This window comes from Eptesicus fuscus, chromosome 17, assembly GCF_027574615.1.
Source record: "Eptesicus fuscus isolate TK198812 chromosome 17, DD_ASM_mEF_20220401, whole genome shotgun sequence".
NCBI classification, from domain to species: domain Eukaryota; kingdom Metazoa; phylum Chordata; class Mammalia; order Chiroptera; family Vespertilionidae; genus Eptesicus; species Eptesicus fuscus.
The window spans coordinates 56,020,052-56,041,852 of NC_072489.1; the positions used below are offsets into that span (position 1 = coordinate 56,020,052).

Here is a 21,801-nt window from a genome sequence, read left to right on the forward strand (position 1 = left end):
TCTGAATGTTACCTGTGCTCAGCTTGTCTTTCTCGGGCCGAGCAGCCTCCCAGACCAGAGTAGCGTCTCCGGTGGGGTGCTTACCTGTGAGCCGCTTAAGTAGAGCAGGGGCACTTTAGGGGATTTTGTTTTTTGGCCTCAAAGGAAAAGGCATTTGAGCAACATTAGGATAATGGCCAAGGTGCCTTGTGGGGGCGAGACGGGCTGGGCTCCCTGGAGTCTGCCAGAGCCCCTCAAACCCATGGGCTGGGGTTCGCTCCTGGCGCTAGGGGGCAGCAGCTCCTTGTGCTGTCGGTGAGTTGTGATCCACGTCCACTGATACGCAGCCTGGGGCTGGGGCTGAGGCTGAGGCCTCTGTCCCTTAGGACTGCCCCCAGGACAGCCCTGAGGTGGGACATGCCCGCCCCAGCCCATTCCACAGACCTGGCTTCCCCATCCGGCAGTACCTCCCTTGCTGTTCCCACCTCCCCGGTTGGCAATAGATGGCACACCAGCCTGAGGAGGATGCTGCCACGAACACCTCTGGGCCACTCTGCTGGCTCTCATGCGTGTCATTTTTGAAATTCAGTTTGAACCACCTGCTCCAGGTGGCGTCCTTGGCACCTGAGGAGGAATGAGACTAGAAGCACCCTGGGCACACAGACAAGGCCCCTGGGGTGAAGGTGGGAGTGGCTCTTGGCCTGGGCTGCTGCCCTGCAGGGCTAGGCAAGCCACAAACGGTTCCTCTTGGCAGGTTGTGTAGATACCATCTGTGAGCAAACAAGTTATCTGCCAACCCGTTGCCAGTCGTGGTGTTATGCAACTTGGGGACTGAGCAGAGGAACCCCCTGGCTCTCGGTGAGGGACCTCCTGCCTGGCCCTGAAGCCCAGGTACTCTGTCCCCGTCCTGGGCTGCACCTCTGGGCTGCAGGTGGTGGCACGCCCAGCAGCACCTGCCACTGGTTGAGGGGACCAGTTAGATGCGTCCTGTGGGTGGGTGGAGGGTCCTGTGTGACAGGGGCCTCTGGTCCCTCATGGGTCCTGGCTGCTACCATGAGGACCCTGCCGGTGAGCTGCGCACAGGCGTCTGGTCAGCTCTCTGTAAAGCCTCATGGTCACGGCGTACACGCTGCTTTTAAACCTTTTCTGTGAAACAACTTGGAATACGTGACGAAGGAACAGAAGTAAAACTGCCGGGGGGGGGGGGGGGGGGGCTTGCGGTTCACAGGCATTTACCAGTATAATAGTCACGAGTAAGCTCAGGGACGTCCCCACGGGCCTCCGCAGGGGCCCACTCGGTCCAGACCTGGTCGCTGTGCCCACACTGCTGCTGTGGCCAGGGCTTCCCTGTCACCTCTGTCCAAGATGCCCCCAAAGTCTGTGCCAGCCCTTCTGCCTTTTCCTCTTATGCCATTCCCTCTGGGGGCAATAATGGTCCATTGAACTTTAACCTCTGATCTGGAACCACCTGTGGACACCACCACCGCTTGAGTCCCTGCCATACTCTCACCCCAGCATCCCAGGGAGCATGTCTGGGATGTGGGCAAACGCACTTGGCTCAGCTGCAGGAGGCCTGGACCCCCAGCCTCCGTGTCAGGCCAGAGTGGGGTGGCCCCATCCAGCAGGACAGGGAGTGCAGAAACCAGGGGGAGGTCCCAACGGGCAGGCTGCCTCCACTGCTATTTGGGGACCCCCAGAGCAAGGCTGGGTGACCCCCATGGACAGGCCCACCCGGAAGTGGCCTCTGCACAGAACAGGATCTGTGAAGGTGAAGTGGGTGGCATCCCAGGTGCCCCCTCCCCAGTGAGGCCTCTGGAGCCTGGGTGGATTCCATGCTGCTGCAGAAGCTTTCTGTTCCCCAGGAAGTCAGGGTATCCCCCACCTTCAGACTCACCCACCAGACAGCCTTTCACACGCCACCTTCCCCACCAAGGCCCAACATTGCAGGGAGGGGCTCAGAGTAGTCTGTTTGCCTCCCGCTCCCTTAATTCGGTCCACACTTATGAAGCTTTTCCATGTGCCGGATAGCGGGCACCATCCAGGAGCCCCCAGGGGACCAGCAGTAGCCACAAGAACACCAAAGAGCATGGGGCAGGAAGGATGAAAGGGAGGGGCGGGGCACCCTGAGCAAGGTGCCCCAGACCCCGCCCCTCCCAGCATCCGGAGGGCGGGTCCTAGTGGGTAAAGGCTGGTCTGGGCCGGGCCTCCTAGGAGAGCCTCAGGGCCCAGCGTTGGGACCAGACGTGTTCCACTGATCGCAGAGCCACATCCTGCACACACCGCTGACTTTGGACCCTGGATCCCCACGTCCTGTCTGCGCCTGCTGGCCCCTGGACCCCCCATCTGTGCCCTTGGACCCCAGACCCCCGGATCTCCATTCAGGCCACAGGATCCCCATCCACACTCCACCACCCTCCCCTCATCTGGATCCCAGACCTCCACCCGCACTCCCGGACCCCTGAATTCCGATTCACACCTTGGCCATGCTCCACCTCGGGCTCTGGCTGCTCAGCGTGTGGTGGCTGCAGGGTGAGTGCTGGATGTGGGCTCTGGCCAGGTGGAGGGAGCTGCTCCCCGCCAGAGGCTGGTCGCCTGGCCTGTGCCAGCACTGTGCTCTGCGCTGGTCCCGCTGGGAGGGGACAGACTGACCTTAAAAAGGGAACTGATTGCTGGGCTCCTAGTGGGAACTGGGGCTGGGGTAGAGCAGTGATTGCCCAGCCCTACTCGGACCCCCACCCCAGGAAGGAAGGGAGGACTGAGGAGCAGTGGCCTGGAGCTGAGAGGGGGGAGGTCTAGCCACATGGGGACCTGCCCTCTCACCTTCCCCTCAACCCCCGCGCCCCCGCCCCGCTTGGGGAGGACCAAGCATGCTGCTGGCTCTGGCCCCCAACTGGCTCCCGGAACCTCGTGTCTGGATTCTGTGGTGTCCCATCCCCACCCTGGAGGCAACCAAGAGAGTGGCTGAGCCTGCAGGACGGAATTGGGCGCCCCAGGGCCTCTTGAGCCTGGAGGTTTGCAAGATAATGGTCACAAGACACCTGTTAATACCTTAAAAGGGGAAGGAAGGACAGGGTCTTGGGTGGCTGGTCTCCAGCACCCAACTCAGCCTGCCCTGCCGCCTGTTGTTGGCTGTGTGGGAGCTTGTGGTGCCAGAGAGGCTGGTCAGCTCCCCAGTTAGACGCTGGCTCCTGGAAGGGCTGCCTCGGGACAGGGTCTGCCTGGCCCCACCTGCTGGGGGTCCTGTTGTCTTCCTAATGCCAGATCCAGGCCTGGTCCCCACTCTGTCTCCCCTAGGAAGGGGCCTCCCAGGGCAGGGGATGGTGCCCTGCACACCTGCTGATACCTCTCTTTCCCTCAGTGGCCGCCCCCAGCCCCCCCTTGCCCCACGTGGAGCAGTACGAGGTGGTGAGGCCCCAGCGCCTGCCAGGTCCTCGTGCCCGCAGAGCCCTGCCCTCCGGCGTGGTGAGTCTTGGCCGGAAAATGGTGGTGGTGTGTGGGGGGGTCCCTGTCTGGCCCCACAGTGCCCAGAAGATTATAGCTCCTGTGTGTCCCAGCCGGTTGTGAGGGGCCAGCCTTGGGGCTGAGGGCCAGGTGGGCTGAGGGCTTTGGGACAGACCCCTGAGGGGGCTCACGGCCCCCCTGGGCTCCGTATCCTGGACCCCCCCTGTTTTCTTGGTTCAGCCCTGTCCCCAGAAAGTGTGAGTGACGTCCTCGGTGCTTGGCTTGGCTGTCCTCCAGGCCTCACCTTCCGGCACCCTGCCTCTCCCTGTGGGCACTCCCCAGTTTCGCTCACAGTGACAAGTCAAATTCCTCCTCAGACTAGAGGGGTGGCTGGCTCCCCAGAGCCTGTTGCATTGTGGTTGCAGGGACACCCTTTCCTAGGGGCTTTGGCCTGGGCTGAGATACCCAGAGCTGCCCGGGGTCATTCCTAGAACCCATGTGAGGTGTGCAGTGTGTGTGTGTGTGTGTGTGTGTGTGTGTGTGTGTGTGTGAATTGGATGTGCCTGCCTGTGTATTGGGGGTAGCCCTGTCCTGTCTTTGGTGTCTGGGAAGGACACTAAGCCCCCTGGACCCTTACCCCACCCTGAGGGCAAGGTGCATGCTGTCCCTGACAAGAAGCGGAGGGGCTGAGTCTCGTGAGGGGAGGGTACGGGGGGGAGGGCTATCCCACCCATAGCTCCTTTGCTGCCTGGGGAAGGGGCATTATTGTCATTGACCTTGTGTGGACAGATGGGGAAACCGAGGCCCGAGGCCTGCCAGGACCCCTGCATTACAGCCCAGCCTGGCCCAGTATCCTTCACTAGCCTGATGCTCAGCGACCCCTCGGGTCCTCTGAAGGGCTTTTGGGCTGGGGGGCCCTGGCCTTGGGCTGCATCCCTGTCAGCTGAGCTCCACCCCAGGTTTGAGATGGGCGCAGCCTGAGAGAAGGCACCTCACCTTAGACCCCTCCTGTTTTCCTGGCTCAGGGCCTGTACCCAGAGAGTGTGAGTTATGTGCTTGGTGCCCCAGGGAACACCTTCACCCTGCACCTTCGGAAGAACAGGTGAGCAGCGGCCCGGGCCTGCCCCCAGCACACCTGTGTCCCGGGCATCCTCCCTGGCAGTTGCTCCTCCATGGAGGCAGGTGGGGCCCAGTGAGCTACAGTGGTTCTTTCCTAGGGACCTGGTGGGTTCGGGCTACACGGAGACCTACACGGCTGCCAATGGCTCCCAGGTGACCGAGCCGCTGCAGAGGCAGGTACGGCCTGGTGGCCCTCCCCAAGGTGGCTGGGGGCTCCGGGAGTGAGTCCTGCAGAGCCCTCATGCCCGCCTCCCGCAGGACCACTGCTTCTACCAGGGCCACGTGGAAGGGCACCCTCTCTCCGCTGCCAGCCTCAGCACCTGTGATGGCCTCAGGTGGGCGCTCCAGACCTGGGCACCGTGGGTCAGAATGGCAGGGCCCCAGCACACGCCTCGCCTTCCAGAGAAGTGAACTGAGGCTGAGAATAGAGGGGTCAGACTTGGGGACACCTTTGTGCACCTGGGCGTCTGGGCTCTGTTGACAATGACAGGTTCCCGACCTGCAAGGCTCCCACTGGGCCCTGGACACTGTCCGCCTGCATGTCCCAGGGCCGAGGGGGGGCCTCCTGTCCTTCCAGGCTTCTGTCCCTCCCCAGGCAGCATGCAGGGGGCGGGGCACTGACTCGAGCCACTGGCTCCCCTTTGCCCACAGGGGCTTCTTCCAGGCGGGCTCAGATGTGCACCTGATCGAGCCCCTGGGTGGAGGCGGGGAAGAGGGGCGGCACGCGCTCTACAAGGCACAGCACCTGCGGCAGAAGGCGGGGACCTGCGGGGTCAGCAACACCAGCCTGGAGAGCATGCTGGGCCCTCGGACCTTGGCCGCCTTCAGGCCCCGGGTGAGGAGGCCCTGCCCAGCTTCATCCCTGGCCACTTGGGCCTGCGTGTCTCCCGGACTCCCGTGCGCTCGGTGAATGAGGGTGCTGCCTGCCATCCTGATGGCCAGCGGGCCTGACTGCCCGGCAGCTGCAGAGACGGCTCCTTAGTCTGTGCTGGCACCTCCTAGGCCGGCTCCCCAACACTGAGCAGGAGGCCCTGGACATGGTCTGTGTGAAGACTGGGCCGAGGGGAGGGGGGCTAAGCTGACCAGCTTCTCATTGCTGTTTTGCAGAACGGGCCACTCGCCCGAAAGACCCGCTACGTGGAGCTGTATGTGGTCGTGGACAGCAGCGAGGTGCCATGGGCAGGGCGGTGGGCAGGAAGGGGCGGGCCGGCCATGGGCTGCTGACTGAGGGTCTGTGTCATCAGTTCCAGAAGCTGGGGAGCAGAGAGGCTGTGCGCAGGCGGGTGCTGGAGGTGGTGAACCACGTGGACAAGGTGCTGGCTGTTTCTACTCGGGGGGGTACGGGGGCGTCTCCCAGGGGCTCCTCCCCCAGCAGGGGCTTCCAGGACCCAAAGCAACACAGGCCCCTTCTGGACCAGAGGTCACCCAGCCTGACAGAACCCTGGTTGTCCAAGAGGAGGAGGCACCTGGAGGGAGGTGTGGGTGGCCGAGCCGGTGAGGAGTCAACTGGCCCCTGACCCGTGGAGTCCTGTCTTCCTGCAGCTTTATCAGGAACTCAAGTTCCGCGTGGTCCTGGTGGGCCTGGATATCTGGAACTACGGGGACAAGATTCGGGTCAGCTCCAACGCCAGCATCATGCTGGAGAACTTCCTGGCCTGGCGGGCACAGAACCTGGTGGGGCGGTACCCCCACGACAACGTCCAGCTCATCACGTGAGTGGGCAGCAGGCGACGGGCAGGGAGAACAGCCATCGCCAGCAAAGGGCTGTGGGATCGAGGGGGGCACTCAGGGGAGTCCACCTGCAGACACTTCTCTTGCTTGCAGCGGGATCGACTTCGACGGGACCACCGTGGGACTGGCCAGGGTGTCTGCCATGTGCTCCCAGAACTCAGGGGCTGTGAACCAGGTGCGGAGGGGTCCGGCCGGGGTGGGGTGGGGAGCCAGGCTTGGAACTTGACCTGAAATGCACGCGGGGGAGACCTCAGGGCTCAGGTCCACCTGCTGGTCCGCAGTCTGTCCCCATGAACACCTGACCGGCTGCCTCTTCAGGAGGGTGCATTGATGCTTTGTGTTTTTTTTAATTCCTCACCCCGGGATATGTTTTTCATTAATGTTTACAGTGGGAGGAAGGGAGAGAGAGAAACATTGATCCCAAGCACCCCGACTGAGGATCGAACCCAAAGCCTGGGTGTGTGCCCTGACCGGGAATCAAACCCACAGCCCTTCAGTGTGCGGGATAATGCTCCAGCCAGCGGAGCCGCTGGGCGACGCTTTATGTTGTAACAAGTGTTAGCAGGAAGGTCACTGGGCCAAGTGGGCACCGTCCAGCACAGCCTCTCTCTGCAGGACCACAGCTCGAACCCAATCGGCGTGGCGTCCACCCTGGCCCACGAGATGGGCCACAACCTGGGCATGGATCACGATGAGAACGTCCAGGGCTGCTACTGCCCCGTGCCTCGCACCAACGGCGGCTGCATCATGGCAGGCAGCATCGGGTGAGCACCCCCCCCCCCAGTCCTGACCGAGGGCCCCCGCAGAGCAGGCTCTCCTGAGGTGCAGGTGGCCTGCCCACTGCCCAGCCTCCCCCTGAAAGACACCTCTCCCCACAGTTCCACGTTCCCCAGAATGTTCAGCCAGTGCAGCCAGGCCGACCTGGAGACGTTCGTGGAGAAGCCCCATATAACCTGCATCGAGAATGCTCCGGACCCCGACCGCCTGGTGGGCGGCCCCGTGTGCGGGAACGGGTTTGTGGAGCAAGGGGAGCAGTGTGACTGCGGCTACCCCCAGGTACAGGGCCCGGCACTGCCACCCTCTGCCCTGCACCAGCCCCGGGTCTCAATCCCGCAGGTTAGGGCGTCCTTCCTGACCCGCCCAGCGCCCTGCATGCCCACGGCCAGTCGGAACACACCCCTACCGTCTGACACCCACATCCACCTGCAGGGGATCTGTGGGAAGGCCCCAGCCCTGATGGGGGGTCATGGAGGGAGGTGGGCCCCAGGGCCACTGGAGCCAGTGCTCAGACCCTCGGCATTGCCCCGTCCGTCCCCCAGGACTGTCGGAACCACTGCTGCAACACCACCACCTGCCAGCTGGCCGAGGGGGCCGAGTGTGCCCATGGTGCCTGCTGCCATGAGTGCAGGGTGAGCACAGGGCCCCTTCCTGACCCCAGCCCGGCTGTGCCCCCAGGTCAGCGGGTAGAAGGGGCCCCAGGGATGGCGGTGATGGAGAGCAGCCTGGGGCCTGCTGTTCCCCTGGTGAGCTTCCCTCTGCTGGGCCAGGTGAAGCCGGCCGGCAAGCTGTGCCGCCCCAGCAAGGACAGCTGTGACCTGGAGGAGCACTGCGATGGCCAGCGGCCCTCTTGCCCGGAGGACGTCTTCCAGGAGAACGGCACGCCGTGCCGGGGGGGCTACTGCTACAACGGGGCCTGCCCCACGCGGGCCCAGAGGTGCCAGGACTTGTGGGGGCCAGGTGAGGCGGGTAGCAGGTGACGCACAGGCCTGGGGCTGGCTTCGGGTCCCATGCTGGAGGACTCACCTGCTCCTGGCCTGCAGGTGCACGGGTTGCCTTGGAGATGTGCTACTCCTTCAGCATCTCACCAGGCTGCAAGAGCAGCGTCCGCCATGGTGCCGACAGGTGAGCATCCAGCCAAGCCCCACTCCCCCGGCTCCAGGGATGTCCCCACAGGTGGGGTCTCGCAAGAAAGTCCTCTGCACCAAGGAGGAGGGGCCTGAGTCAGGGGTCTGTGGGGCCCACCCTGCCTTCCAGGACCGTCAGGCCTGACCACCCTGCCCTTGGGGGAGGTGGGTGGACGCCCCATCGGTGAACCCAACAGCCCGTCCTAGGGGCCTGGGCCTCGTCTCCCACTGGGCACGTCAGCGTGCACGGAGCAGGAGACCACGCAACTCTCTCTGTTCACAGGGCTGGGTGCGAGTTCCTGCTCTGCGACGGTGGGCAGAAGCCTCCGGAGCGGGGCTCCTGCACCTTCACCTTCAGCTCAGCCACATGCCAAGCTCTTAACCTGGTCGGTGGCTCTGAGTTCGAGCGGGTACTCGAAGGCACCAAGTGTGGTGACGAGAGGGTGAGTGACTAGACACAAGCCTGGCTGTGCCCTTGAGGCAGTCAGGCACGGGACTCCATGTCTCCGACGTGTGTCCCACATGCACACTCGGGCGGTCCAAAGCAAGGCGGTGGCGACGGGGGGCTGTGTGTATGGATGGACCCTCTGTTCTCAGTAGAAACTTCGCGCACGGGGCGGCGCCACAAGAGCCATTCTGGCTACTGTGGTTTGAAGACCTTCCCCCGTCTGCACGTCCCCCCAGAGGCCAGGGCGGGGGGCAGTCCTCTGTGCCCCTGGTGGTCCGCCTGCCAGCGGAGGGCTGCAGACAAGGCCTGCCGGGCTGCGGTGGCGCGGTGGCCGTGGCCTGCCCCTGGAAGCTCACCGGCAGGTTCCGGGCGGGCTTCCGCTGCTGGGGAGAGCGGGGGTCCGGGGTTGAGACCTACTGCCTAATGAGACACCCCCTGCCTTCCAGGTGTGTTGGAAAGGACTGTGCCAGGACTTCCACGTTTACCGGTCCAGAAACTGCTCCGCCCAGTGCAATGGCCACGGGGTGCGTGGGCCTTTGGGTGAAGGAGGCTGTAGGCCACGCTCAGGGCGAGCCTGGGTGGACAGAGGGCAGGGGCCTGGAGCTGGCGAGGATCTGCGGGCCCCGGCGATGGTGGCGCCTGTGGACACAGGGGCTGGGGCTGCTGCTGTCAGCTGTGTGACAGCCAAGGCCACCTGGACGTAGGAGCCAGGGCCATGGACAAGCCCAGCCTGTCCCCATCAGTCATGGCAGAGCCCTCGCAGGCCTCGGCTGGGCCTGGTGACTTTGGTGTGGGCACTGGGCGATGCAGCACAGGCGGGGTCCGGGGCCCACTCCTGACGCCTGGCTGTCCCGCAGGTGTGCAACCACAAGGGGAAGTGCCACTGCCAGCCGGGCTGGGCGCCCCCCCACTGCACGGAGCTGCTGGCTGAGTTGCACACAGGTAAGGGCCGACGGCCCCCTGGGCCTTCACACCCACACAGCCCGATGGGGCAGCGGGACCACTTGGGCCGTGAGAAGGGAGCTGCGTGCCCCCAAACCATGGTGCATTGTTAAAGCGTCAGACTTGCAGGCCTGGGCCTCCTGCCTCACGGGTCTAGGGCAGGGCCTAGAGCCAGGAACCCCACCTCCGCTCCACAGGAGAAGGGTCTTCGGATGGATATGTGGCTGCAGGGGAGGGGCCAGGGCTCCAGTTAGAAGGGGCCCCAGGAAGGCCCCTGTCTGCCCTCTTAACCCCAACTGCCCCGCTGACACCTGGTCTCATGTTCCCCACAGCATCCGGGAGCCTCCTGACGAGCGTGCTGGTGCCTGTGCTGATCCTGGTGGCCCTGGCACTCGCTGTGGTGGGCGTGGTCATCTACCGCAAGGCCGGGAGCCACATCCGAGGGAGGTGAGGGTGCCCTGGTTGCACAACATCCCTGTGCAACCAGCACGTCCCCTCCCCGCTGTTGGGAAACGGCCCTGCTGCTCGGGAGGAAGAAGAGAACCGCAGCGGGTCCCCGAGGGCCTCTCGTGGGGTGGGAACAGGTGACAAGCGTTGGTGACAGTCGGGGATATGGTGGGAACAGGTGACAAGCGTTGGTGACAGTCGGGGATATGGTAAGCCCAGAGAGAGGGTCCCGGACCCCCACGCACACCTGACCCTGGCAGGTGTTGGCACTTTGGGGATAGCATGGGCTCAACAGCCACCCACCCTGTCGGGACCTGGCCCCCGAGCCGGCCGCAGAAACACACACACGAGGCTGCCTCTCCTTTTCGAGTGGCTGTGACTGGCGCACCGTGTGGGGGGTGGCAAGTACTGAGGCCAGGCCAGGGGACCTCATGCTCAGGGGACCCCACATCCCTGGATGGGACCCTGAGGCCAGGATGCACTGACTCATCTTACTTTCTTGGCAGGAACGTGGCACCCAAGACCGCCATGGGGCAATCCAACCCCCTGTTCCAAGAGGGGGGCTTCGGGCCAGCAAAGGGCATGGCTACGGCCCCCACCATGCGCTCCCCGGAGCCGGTCCCTACCATGCATACCATCCCCTCCGGCCCGCTCTCCCGGCCCACGGCTTCCACCGTGACCCCTAAACGGCCAGCCCCTGCTGTAAGCACCAGCCGGCTCCCCAGGCCACCTAATCCCTGGGCCCGGGCGCTCCACCAGGGCCTTAGAGCAGCAGCCATGGTCACCCTGTTGGAAGGCAGGAAGGAGGCTTGAGGATGGGGGGGGTCTGAGGACCCACACGAACTGATGGCAGAATTGGCCATTGAACTTGAATCAGGTGCGAGGGCTCTGAGAGCCTGAGGTCAGTTTTGAGGGCCCGTCTCCCTCTGCTGCAACCCAGTGCCTCAGAGCGTCCACACGGCTGAGCAAAGGGAACGTGCAGGTGACATTCGGGCTGTGGGCCCTGCTGGTGGTGGGGCAGAGCCGCCACACGCACACCTGGGGCTTTAGTCTCCCTCTGGGAGGGGCGGAAACCTCAGGCCCTGAGCTGGGGGGCTGGGGTGACGGCGAGGGGCGATCCAGGCTCACGGCCCTATTCCCTGCAGCCTCCAGCCACCATGTCCAGCCCACCCTTCCCAGTCCCCATGTACACCCAGCAGGCCCCAGCCCAGGTGAGTCTAGGTAGCAAAAATGGGGTCCCAGGAGGTGGGGGGTCCAAGGGATGGATTTGGGAGGCTGGGACCCCAGGGTGCAGCCGCCCCACTTTCAGAAGGCTGAGCACCTGGGCCCAGTGAGGACATTAACCCGGGGCCTGGGCTCCTGACTTCCTCTCTCCAGCTCAGACCTGCTCCTCCCACCAAGCCCCTCCCGGAGCGGAAGCCCAAGCAGGTGAGAGGACCTGGCCCCTTGGCCACTCAGTAGACTCCCTTGGCTATGCTTGTTCCCTTCCCCTCTGGCCAGACCCCCAACCTCCCGACAACCCAAACCCCACAGGAGAGTGTGGGGTGCTTTTCTCTGGAGTGCCCCCTGCCGGCCTGACCACCTTTAGGCTTACCCCGGAGTCTCTCACCACCCACCTTGGCCCTGGACCGATACCAGCCTGTGCTTCTGGCAAAGTGGGGGTGGCAGGAATGGCCAGGCTTTCTCCACCTGTCACCACCCCCTCCTGGGACAGGCTCCACCCACCAGGTGTCCTGTTGTCCACCTGTCTGTCCATTACCCAGGATATTAACTCATACAGGTTTCTCCCTGTGGCCTCGATATCTTGGAGGTACTTTGAGAGATGCAATTCGTATAACATTTTTGTTGTTAACCTTCACCAGAGGGGAGAGTGGAAGGGAGAGAGGAAGGATGAGAGAGAGAGAGAGAGAAACAACGATGTGAGAGAGACACATCTATTGGTTACCTCCCCCACGCTCCCCAACCCGGGCTGGGATTCGAACCTGTGACCCTTATGCGTGTGGGCCAACACTCTAACCACTTGCCACACTGGCCAGGGCTCTATTAATTTTTAAACTGACCCACATGGATCTCCCTACAACAAACTTCACTATGGTGCTTGCTTAATAGATTTTCTCTATTGCTTTCTTTTTAAACTTTTTATTTAGAACTAATTTTAGACTTACAGAGAGTTACAAAGATGGTCTAAGAAGGGGTTTTGACCAGCCAGATGGGGGCCAGGGTAGGCAGAGATTTCTGGCCTAGGAAGTGGAGATAGCCAGGCAGAGGTTATGAGAAACCGGCTGCTCACTACCGTCCTTCTGGGTGATCAAAAACTACAAATGCTGGGCCCCACCCAGGCCTCCTGGATGCTAGGGTGTGTGGCCAGGGCTGAGTATGGCTGGGCCAGGCCTGGTCAGCCTTCCACCTCCCTCCCGAGTCCCACCCCGTCACCCTGGGAAAGCTAAAATGAAAAAAAAAATGCCAATTTTAGTTGTTAATTCTTGGTTTTGAACTTCCAAGACCCACATTCCAGCAGTTTTTAAAGCTTTTTATTGGTAAAGTTGGGGTGGTGTAGGGGAGAGGGCAGCCATGTCCTGCTGGTTTGGGTTTCATTCTGCAGGTGGCCTCGGTGGAGGGAGGGTGTGAGGTGGGACTTTTCTGTAGAGAGCTCAGCAGAGAAGCCTGCGGGCCGGTCCGGAGCAGAGCAGAGCACCTGGGAAGACCGTGCTGTGCCCAGGCCGGGACAGGCAGGTGTCATCCACTGTCACTGTGTCTGCTTCCTCCCAGGTGATCAAGCCAACCTCCGTGCCCCCAGTACCACCAGTCAAGCCCAAGGCTGGAGGGGCCAACCCTGGAACCACTGAGGTGAGCCCCCCACCCCCCGCCCAGAGCAGTGTCCACCTGCAGGGGCAGTGGAGCAGGCTGGCCAGGGCACTGCCCCGAGGCTTACACTGTCGGCTGAAAGGAGAAATGTTAGCTGTAGGTATGTTCTAACCTCTGCTTCATACTCTGCCAGAGGACTTTCCAGGGATGGCTGCTCCGCTGGCTGGTCATTTGTCTTCACCTACTGGTCTAAGTACGAACGTCTGTCCTTTATCCAGTGTCAGCTGTGAGCACGGCGGCCGTCACTGTTATGGTTGTGTGCAGGGGGCCATCATGTTGTTGGCTGAACTAAGAATTAAATTTTAATAAGTGTAAAAGGAAATAAGGAAATAAGATTGTACTCTTTGTAGCAGGTGTTTTTTAGCGCGTGATCACCACTACAGCAGGTGTTTTTTATTGTTTCTTTTTTCCTCCTTCAAGGGAGTTGGCCCAAAGGTTGCTCTGAAGCCCCCCGTCCTAAGGAGATGATGCCCCTTGGGGCACCTGCGCACCCGCCTGCAAGTTGTTGTTCATGTTGAAAGAACCCTGTGCCAGCCCCTGCAGTGCCTCTGCCCAAGCCCTGGGTGCCGTTCCGGGCTGGTCCCACTATGGAAAGTCCCAGCAGAAGAGCTACCTCCTTGTGGCCAAGGTCTTTGCTTCAGCATCCCAGGGTCACAGCCTCTCGGTCAGGACTCTGCTGGGGTTCCTGACCTCTCACCCACGTTGGCCACCCCAGCTCCGCCAGGCTGGGGTCAGCAGCTGTGTGGCCTGCGTAGGGGTGTCTCTGGACTGCACTGCTGTGCCCTCCAGGCCCCTCTGGGGGGAAGGCCCATGTGCTGTGCTTCCCAGGAAAACCTCTCTTGCTGGTGTGCTCCGGCACCCCCAGACTGCAAGCCCCTTCAATGTTCATTGCCTGTTTCCCTGCTATTTAAGAAAAAGTATGTTTTTACAATTAAATTATTGATCAACTTTTAAATGACTGGAGATTTTTATTGGGTGGAATTTGGAGGAAGCCAAACAATGTGGGATTCAATTTGTAACAGTTAAGGTTCCAACGCTTGTTAAAATAAAATGCACTGTACAAGGACGGCGACTTTTCACCTCCTTTGCTCTCTGACGTTATCATAAGACGCCCCCGCCCCCTCAAACTGAGCAGTCCGGGTGCACTGACGCCGGCCAACCACCGAACTCCACCTTCACCTACAAAACTCCCGCCCTTCCGGCTCCGCCCCCCCGTCTCCCCGCAACGGCCCAACAACCCGCCCCTTCCGGCGCCGTCTCCTAGCAACGGGCAACCATCCCGCAGCCATGCTGGCCGCCGCCGGACCGAGCCCCCCGGCCCCGCCGCCGCTGTCCCCCCACGCGCTCCGCAGCCTTTACGCCTGGCTGGACCGACTCCCGCTCAGCCGGCCCAAGCGCCACCTGGCCCGGGACTTCAGCGACGGCGGTGAGGGAGCCACGGGCCCGAGGCGGAGCGGGATGTGGCCGGCCGGACGCCTTGGCCCGGCTAGGGCCGGTGCCTCGCGAAGTGTCCCAGCTCCCCGGGCTCCCTGCAGAGTGCTGAAGCCCCCAGAACAGGGTGTGAGGGGCGCCCCTAAAGGGATGCGCAGGACGCGGGCAAGATGGGGGTATTGACGCCGCGGGAGGAGGAGGAAGGCGGCAGCGGAGAGAGGCCGCGTTGAGCATTCAGCCCCGTTACTCGGCAGTTCCCCTCCTCCGCCCGGCATTCCCCGGGGGCGGGTGGTGCAGACTCGGGTTTTCTCCAGCACCCCTGAACCCAGCCCGGTTTCCACACCCCGGCCCCTGGAGCACCCACACCTTGGTCCCAGTGATCGCTCCCCCAGGACTCCGCTCTCTGTCCTCATCCACCTCGGGGCCATGGACACTGAGGATGGAAGTAAATCGGGGTTCCTAGCCGGGCGGGCCAGGCTCACCTTGCGCCCTCCACCCCCACGCCCACCCGCAGTGATGCTGGCGGAGATCGTGAAGCATTACCACCCGCGGCTCGTGGACCTGCACAACTACGTGCCCACCTGCAACACGGACCAGAAGCTCAGCAACTGGAGCACTCTCAACAGGCAGGCCCTCCGCCTCCCTGCCTTTTCTTGTTGGAGCCCCCAGTCCGCGCTCAGGGGGTGGGGGACCCCCTCTCCCCCACCCTTCCTGGTCTCCAGGACAAGTTCTCAGGCTGTTTCCTTGCTATGGGTTTCCCTGACGCCATGCCAGTATCCGTGTTCCTGTCTGTCAGAATTTCACCCTCAACCTGGGGCTCCTGGGGGTTCCCCACCAAGAGGACAGCCCTGGTCAGCTTGAGACTCACTCACTAGGGCAGTGATGGCGAACCTATGACACGCGTGTCAGCACTGACACGCGTAGCCATTTCTGATGACACGCGGCCGCTGCTGAGGATGAAACATTTGCTGCTCCTGAGGATGAAACATTTGCGAAATAATGTTTTTTTTCTCAAAGTGACACACTACCCGAGTTATGCTCAGTTTTTTGGCAAAGTTTGACACACCAAGCTCAAAAGGTTGCCCATCACTGCACTAGGGTATTGGTCCTGCCCTCTGACCGCGTGTCCAGCCTATGCCGACCACACCTCTCACTCAACAACAATTCAGGGTGCAGGGCTCTGCTCCAGGCACAGCAGACATGGCCTCTGCCTTCGTGGGGCTGAGTCTAGAGGGAAGACACATAAAGGAGATGTGTCAGGTGTGATGAGTGCAATGGAGGATGAGGCAGGGCCCCTGAGCAAGTGACAGAACAGTGATGGGAGGCGCCCTATGGGTGCGAAGGGGGTTGCAGTGGGGGCAGGGGGCAGAGTCCCTGTGGTGACCGAGGGGTTGGAGCTGGATGGGGAGGGTACTTGTATTCAGAGCCACCAGGGGTCCTTGGAGACTGTGCTGAGAACCCTGCTCCTAGCCTGGGGCTGAGAGGCACTGCAGGGTTGAGGCCTATTTCTGAGGCTGTGCGGGGGGGCGGGGGGGGGGGGGGCGGGAGGGAAGGTGGTGGTGGCAGCTGCAGGCAGATGTGTGCTGTAGTGGTGATGAGAAGCCAGATTCTGGGCATTGGAGGTGAACCTCAGACTTCCTCAGAGCAAAGGGTGACTCAAGCAGGAAGGTGACTTCTACCGTGCAGTGCCCCGGGGACGCTTGTCGGGGAGATGGTGGCCCAGGCTGGAAACACCAGGCCTGACCGCACAGGGCACCCAGTATTCTGTGGGGTGGCTGGGAACGAGATGGCCACAAGGCCTCTGCAGGTGCAGGGCAAGGAGGAGCCCTAGTCCCAGCGTCCCCTCCGAGGAGAGCCAGAGCGCACTGCTCTGAGAGCCACCCCCCCCCCCTTCTTTCACAGGAAAGTCTTTCACAAGCTGCGTTTCTGTGTCTCAGAGGGGGATATCCGAAAGGTGGTGGCCAACACGCCCGGGGCCATCGAGCCCATCCTGTGCACGCTGAGGGAGAAGGTGGTGGACGGCGCTGTCCGCGAGGACCCACCCAGCGCCGGCGTACTTGTCGGTGCATTTGTACGTACCGCCTCTGAACCCGCCGCTGGCCACGCTTGGACGTGGTCTCACGATCTGCCAGTGAGAAATGAAAGCAGGCAATAAGGGGTGCTGAAGCCCCTGGTCCCCTGGCCGACCTGGGACAGTGAAACTCACTTTTCACAATGCTCGTCCCCAGGCCGGCACAGGCCATCCCCCTCCCCGTGCCCCTCCCTCTGGGGCTGGGAAATGCAGGGAGGCACGTTGGCTACGAGGTCTGGGGTGAGGCCTGCCGGGCTGCAGCTCACGGTCCAACCTCTGAAATCGTTGCAGGACCCAGGAGTCTCCAGTGCGGATGCTGATGGACTGTGGGTGGGGCTCGCAACCACCCCCCACGCCGGTAGTACCCAGACCCCTGATGTGGGAAACAGCCCCCTGAAAGGGGCAGCGCCATAGAGACAGGCGTGTGGTGCCCTCGAGTTCACACACCTGCAAGGGAGGGCAGGTGTCCTCAGGTGACTCAGGGCCCAGTGGGGCTGGTGGCCTCCAGGAGGGCAGCTCCTCGCGCTGAGGGGCGGAGAGGGGCCCTGATGCCATCGCCTCCTGGGCTGTAGCCTCCTGAGCGGGAGCCCCCGGCTTCTGTCCAGGGGCCACGCAGGGCGGCTGTTGTTCAATGGGCACATCTCCAAACGGAAGCCTTTTGGGGACATCCAGGCTGCACCCCGGGACGGCATAGGCCGGGCCGGGCCCACACGGCGCTGTCTGTGGGCTCGGCCTCACCCCGTGTGCTGCTGCCAGCTAGACGCCGCTCTGACGCGGGGACCTGAGTCGTGTCTGCTTGTCTCCGAGGCCTGCCGAGCTCCCCAGTGCCTTCCGGCGTGAAGACCCTTCAGAGCCAGAGGGCTTGGGAGAAGACGGGACGCTGTGCGTGCAGAGGGTGGGCCCCGTCTCCTGAACCCTCTGCCATTGCACCCCAGCCACCCTTTCCTGCCAGCTGCCGGCTAAAGGCCAGGTGTTTGCCTTTCAGTCGGGACCCAGCCGGTGGGCCCTGGGAGCCCCTGGACACGGGGGTGCAGCAGCTGCTGGAGGAAAAGGAGCAGGCGCTGGCCATTCTGCAGGAGACAGTCAAGGTATGGTGACCGGGGTGCCCCTCCGTGCCCACCCCCCTGGAAGCAGAGGCATTGGTTGTGGGCTTTATGGGGAGGCACTGCTTTCCCTTCTATGCAGCTCAGACCCATAGTTGCGGGGGATGGGGAGGAGGGTGGGTATGGCGATGATTGGGGCAAGCAGGGTCTCTAACCCACATTTAATTTGATTATTTTTTATTTAAAAAATTTCAACTGATTTTAGAGAGAGGATGGGAGAGAGAAACATTGGTATGAGAGAAACATTGATGGTTGCCGCCTGCACACCCAGACCGGGGTATGTGCCTTGACCAAGAATCGAACTCACCACCTTTTGGTGTACAGGGAGAGGTCCCAACCCACTGAGCCACACCGGCCAGGGCCTGATTACTTTTAACTATGGAATATTCAAAACACATCCAGAAGCGTAGAGAAGAGTCTAGTGCCCCCTCCCCAAGAACTCACCGTCTGGCCTCCCCAGTTACCCAGCCCCAGGGCCCACGTCCCAGGGGCTGCAGACAGTTACAGGCGTCGCCACCCAGATGTGATGGACAACAGGCCCAGGACCCAGTCAGGGAGCAGAAGGTAGTCCTCAAGGTGCAGGCCTCGTCCCCAGGGTGCACGCCTGTTCTGGGAGCACCAAGGGTCTGCAGTGGTCCTGAGTTCAGGAAGTGCTCGGGCCCCTCGCTGCCAGACAATGCCCACCCTGTGAGAGCACAGGTCGCAGCTTCCGGCCTGAGACAGTGGGGGTGGGAGGGGAGCGGGGGAGGGGTGGCGGTGCAGGCCACAGCAGTCAGCTCAGAGTCCGAGGGCCGGCAGGAACTGTGATGACTGGGTGGTTCCCCGGTCCGTGCCCTGGTCTTGGTGAGCTGTGCTCTTGAGAATGCAGGACGTGACGTCACTGTGTGGTCTGCCTTTGCTGAGGGACAGCAGAGAGGAAGTGATGAGATGTGAAGCAACCGCCTCAGGAGGTCTGACATAGCCCGGGGCTCTGGCCCACATGCTGACAAAGTGGATTATAACCGTTTGCTTTGTGAAACCCAGAGCGGGAAGCAGCTCTACGTGCCATTCAGAATGTTGCCGGCTATTTCAGAGGATATTAGAGGATATTTCAGGTGGGGTGACAGGTGCCCAGGGGGCAGCAGCTGAGGGCCTGGGCATGGGGGGCAGGCAAGCACCTGTGTGTTGGCCCAGGAGGAAGTCTGCACAGTGGGCAGCCTTGGGCCGCCCCTGCCCTTCACTGCATGTTAGGGAGTGGGCACTGGGGGAGGAGTGTGGCCAGGACACGGTAGTGTGGACAGCCACTGGGTGGCCCACGCCCCCCTGGGCCCACGGGAGCCGTCTGTGCTCAGCCGGAGTGTGGGCCGGCCGCTGCTGACTCCGCTCTGCACATGGCGTTGGGGGCAGATGAGCTTTCTCAGATCCCCTCTTCCACTTGCCTGTGCGTGTGGCGGGTCTGCGCTTCCGAGAAGGGGCGGCTGGTGACGTGGCCGTCCCTGATGGAGGAGGCTGGGGCGGCTCCTCGTTCTTCACGAAACTTCTCTTCCTGATAAAACAAGATTTATCGGCAGGATTTTTAAAAAATGACTATTGGGTTACACTGGTCAGTAAAATCATATAGGGTTCAAGTGGACAATTCTACAACACATCGCCTGCACATGGGCATGCTCTTGACTGTTAGCGCTTAGAAGTAAACCTGGCACACGGTCCATCTGCAGGGACTGCACAGCACTGACAACGGGCCTGCGAGGTGGGAGAAGGACCACCCCTCCCGTGACTTCCGCAGGGCCTTCCTGGGGGTCCCCCTTAATGGCCTTGGGTCTGACTGCACACACAGCTCGGGCTGAAACTGCCCGGCGCTGGCAGGTGGGCGGGGCGAGAGCTGTGTGTCTCCTTGAAGGTTTTGCAGATGAAGGTGGTCAGGCTGGAGCACCTGGTGCAGCTGAAGGACCAGCGGATCAGTGAGCTGACCAGACGTGGGATTGAGCCCCAGTGAGCAAGAGGCCTCAGGGAAAGGCTCCCAAGTCAACTAGACCTGGAGCTTGAACCCACACGGACCTCGCCCAGACCAGATGTGGCCGCACACCGTCCAGCAGGCTGAGGGACATCTTGTGCAAAGAGCCGGGGGTGGGCGGCAGTGTGCGGAACTCACGAGCCTGGAGGCCAGGGCCTCGGGGCGGCACGCTGGCCCCTGGCTGTGTCGTCTGAGGTTTGCCCCACCGCCAGCTTAGTTTGGAAGTGAAGACGTGGGTCCGGTTGCCTGGAGCCTTGAGGGGTTTTGTCGTCATTGTGTCTGTGAGCATGGACGGGTCCCCCTCTCCCGGGCTGGCTGGCGGTGTCCTGTGTCCACCCACCTGAAGTCCTGTGGGAGACCCTGCTCACAGGAGCTTGTGGCCCCCGGCTGGTCCAATCTGCCGGGGGCCATGAGGGCGGGGAAGAGCCGGTGGGGGCTGTGCTGGCCACCCTCAGTGGGTGGTCCTAGGTGCCTAGCTGCAATCCCTTGAGATGGACGGGTCACCCTGCTTTGCTCGGGGTGTTGGGGATCAAGGAGGAGCTGGGCCTGCAGGCTGGGCCCCACCAGTCCTCATGGAGTCTGTGGCGCCTGGAAGGAGTTTGCCCCGGCCTCTGCCTGGAGGATGAGGAGGGAGGTGCCAGGCAAGCAGCCTCTGGCCCTGAGATGGGGGCTCCAGGGCAGTGCGTCCGTGTGGCCAGGATGCTTCCAGGCCCTGAGGTTGGCTGGGGGACGGGCAAGGACTTCTCTGTCCTGGCATCTAGGCTTCCCTGCTTCTTCCACACCCAGAGTCGGGGGCTGGAGGCCACCCCAGTCTTGGTTCAGTTCCTGGATTCCACTGTCTCATTGCCCCCACACACACACACACACACTCTCAATGGCCCAGAAGCAGCATCAGACTCAGAACCACAAGCCTCCGGCAAGGTTTCAGCCTGAGTCACACAGCCACGTACACACTGAGTCAGAAGGCGTGTCGGGTCCCACAGCACAGACTGAGTCCCGGGGCCTTGTTAGGAGGATTGGGGACAGAGGATCTGCTTGCCCAGCCTTGAGACTCAGGGATCAGGAAGGCTCCAATGGCCTCAGTGCGGGGACCAGGCCTCCATGCGTGGGTGGTGGGTGTGTAAGCCTTGGTTGGGGGCCCAGACCCCTCTGGTTGTGGGGACCTGGCCTACAAACAGCACCCGTTGGTCCCTGTGTCGGGAGAGGGAAAATCCACCCAGAGATGGGGGAGGGGGCTCCCACAGCTCCCCGCTCCCAGTGGTGTGGCAGCTGGGGGAGGGGCAGGAAATAGCTGGGGAGGGCGTGGCCCAGAGCCGGAGTCAGGACAGGCCCAGTCAGCTTCACGCCCCAGACCAGGCTGCCTCCCTGAGAGGAGCCCAGGAGCCACGATGTGCCCTCCCTGCAGCCTCCGTGTACCGCCAGGGGCTGCCCTTGGCTCCAGGGCCCAGACAGGCACGGACACACGTGCACACTGGAAGCAGGAGGGCCCACACCGGGCCTCATGCTGAGCAGAGGCTGCGTGTGCGCCATGTGCTCTCCAGGGCGTGGCCTCCAGGGGTGGGTTTGGGTTGAGGCAGGGCAGGAGGGCCCAGAGGCTGCAGGAAGGAGGTGGGAAGGGTGGGCAGCCTGAGGAGGACTCCCAGGCCCCCTCCGCCATCAGGGCCTGCCTGCCATTCCCCAAGGGCTGGGGTTTGGGTGGAGACAGAAGCTGGAGTTTGGGGAATCGGCCTCGGGTGATGAAAGTCCCTGGCAGGGACCTGGGAGCAGGTGCTGAGCATGAGGTGCCTGGAGGCCAGGGACTAGGAGCACTGCACCCCAAACACACCCCAAATGCAGGCCCGGGCTTGCTGGCTGCAGACAAGCCCATAGGCGGACTCTGTGAGCCCCAGCCTGCTCCAGGCCAGCTTTAAGTGGGCTCGGCCTGGGGCTGGAGGTGGGGCTCAGACCTGGGTCTCCAGCCCCCCAGAAGGAGACGTCCTGCTTCAGTGGAGGTCCAAGAAGCTGACTCCCAAGTTAGGAAGCAGCTGTGAGTCTCGCTGGCCAGTGCCTTTCCGTTTCACCCTAGAAAGAACCTAGCCTCGAGGGCAAACAGGACAAAATCGGAAGCCAGTCCCTTCCCGTCCTGCGCTTGGACTTGGGTTCAGCGATTACTTCAGAGAAGTGCCCAGGCTTAGGAGGGAGTGAGGGCCGACCCCTCGACTGTTGCCCCTCGGTGACATAGGTACCATGGAAAATACTAGAACCTAGTGACTGTCAGCAAAAGTGATCCCCGGTGACAAAAACCTGCCTGTTCCAAAGATGAGGCAGCACGAAGCTGGCGTAGATGC

At 62.4% G+C, this 21,801-nt stretch overlaps 2 protein-coding genes across 6 annotated transcripts; both read left to right on the forward strand.

Annotated features, from left to right (window-relative positions):
* Positions 1 to 2,398: 2,398 nt before the first annotated feature.
* ADAM8 (ADAM metallopeptidase domain 8) lies at positions 2,399 to 13,942 on the forward strand. 2 transcript variants are annotated; one of them, XM_008144373.3, is made up of 24 exons: positions 2,399 to 2,508; positions 3,338 to 3,441; positions 4,446 to 4,522; positions 4,638 to 4,716; positions 4,798 to 4,874; positions 5,191 to 5,374; positions 5,647 to 5,709; positions 5,784 to 5,852; positions 6,082 to 6,251; positions 6,364 to 6,445; positions 6,886 to 7,034; positions 7,149 to 7,326; positions 7,590 to 7,679; positions 7,818 to 8,007; positions 8,091 to 8,172; positions 8,458 to 8,617; positions 9,069 to 9,146; positions 9,480 to 9,564; positions 9,897 to 10,011; positions 10,518 to 10,713; positions 11,157 to 11,222; positions 11,389 to 11,439; positions 12,781 to 12,858; positions 13,297 to 13,942. In XM_008144373.3, the coding sequence occupies exons 1-24, from the start codon at positions 2,463 to 2,465 to the stop codon at positions 13,342 to 13,344; spliced, it is 2,517 nt and encodes an 838-aa protein (XP_008142595.2). In that variant the 5' UTR covers positions 2,399 to 2,462; the 3' UTR covers positions 13,345 to 13,942. The 2 variants fall into 2 exon arrangements, with proteins under 2 accessions (XP_008142595.2, XP_054584908.1); XM_054728933.1 differs by lacking the exon at positions 11,389 to 11,439.
* A 211-nt stretch (positions 13,943 to 14,153) lies between these two features.
* Positions 14,154 to 19,725, forward strand: LOC103288684 (sperm flagellar protein 1-like). Of its 4 annotated transcripts, none has more exons than XM_054728934.1 (7): positions 14,154 to 14,302; positions 14,822 to 14,933; positions 16,210 to 16,438; positions 16,670 to 16,736; positions 17,186 to 17,273; positions 17,364 to 17,466; positions 19,361 to 19,725. In XM_054728934.1, the coding sequence occupies exons 1-7, from the start codon at positions 14,164 to 14,166 to the stop codon at positions 19,454 to 19,456; spliced, it is 834 nt and encodes a 277-aa protein (XP_054584909.1). In that variant the 5' UTR covers positions 14,154 to 14,163; the 3' UTR covers positions 19,457 to 19,725. The 4 variants fall into 4 exon arrangements, with proteins under 4 accessions (XP_054584909.1, XP_028005442.1, XP_054584910.1 ...); XM_028149641.2 differs by having other exon boundaries at positions 16,210 to 16,378; XM_054728935.1 differs by having other exon boundaries at positions 17,186 to 17,260; positions 19,361 to 19,459.
* Positions 19,726 to 21,801: the final 2,076 nt, after the last annotated feature.

Excerpts from the sequence above, each read along its gene's own strand:
- LOC103288684 (XM_054728934.1), top strand. The coding sequence starts at position 14,164 with ATGCTGGCCGCCGCCGGACCGAGCCCCCCGGCCCCGCCGCCGCTGTCC. Across the intron at positions 14,303-14,821 it reads CCGGGACTTCAGCGACGGCG|TGATGCTGGCGGAGATCGTG; the intron begins GTGAGGGAGCCA and ends GCCCACCCGCAG. Across the intron at positions 16,439-16,669 it reads CGTGGTCTCACGATCTGCCA|GACCCAGGAGTCTCCAGTGC; the intron begins GTGAGAAATGAA and ends AAATCGTTGCAG.
- ADAM8 (XM_008144373.3), top strand. The coding sequence starts at position 2,463 with ATGCTCCACCTCGGGCTCTGGCTGCTCAGCGTGTGGTGGCTGCAGG. Across the intron at positions 5,853-6,081 it reads TGGTGAACCACGTGGACAAG|CTTTATCAGGAACTCAAGTT; the intron begins GTGCTGGCTGTT and ends GTCTTCCTGCAG. Across the intron at positions 8,008-8,090 it reads CCAGGACTTGTGGGGGCCAG|GTGCACGGGTTGCCTTGGAG; the intron begins GTGAGGCGGGTA and ends CCTGGCCTGCAG.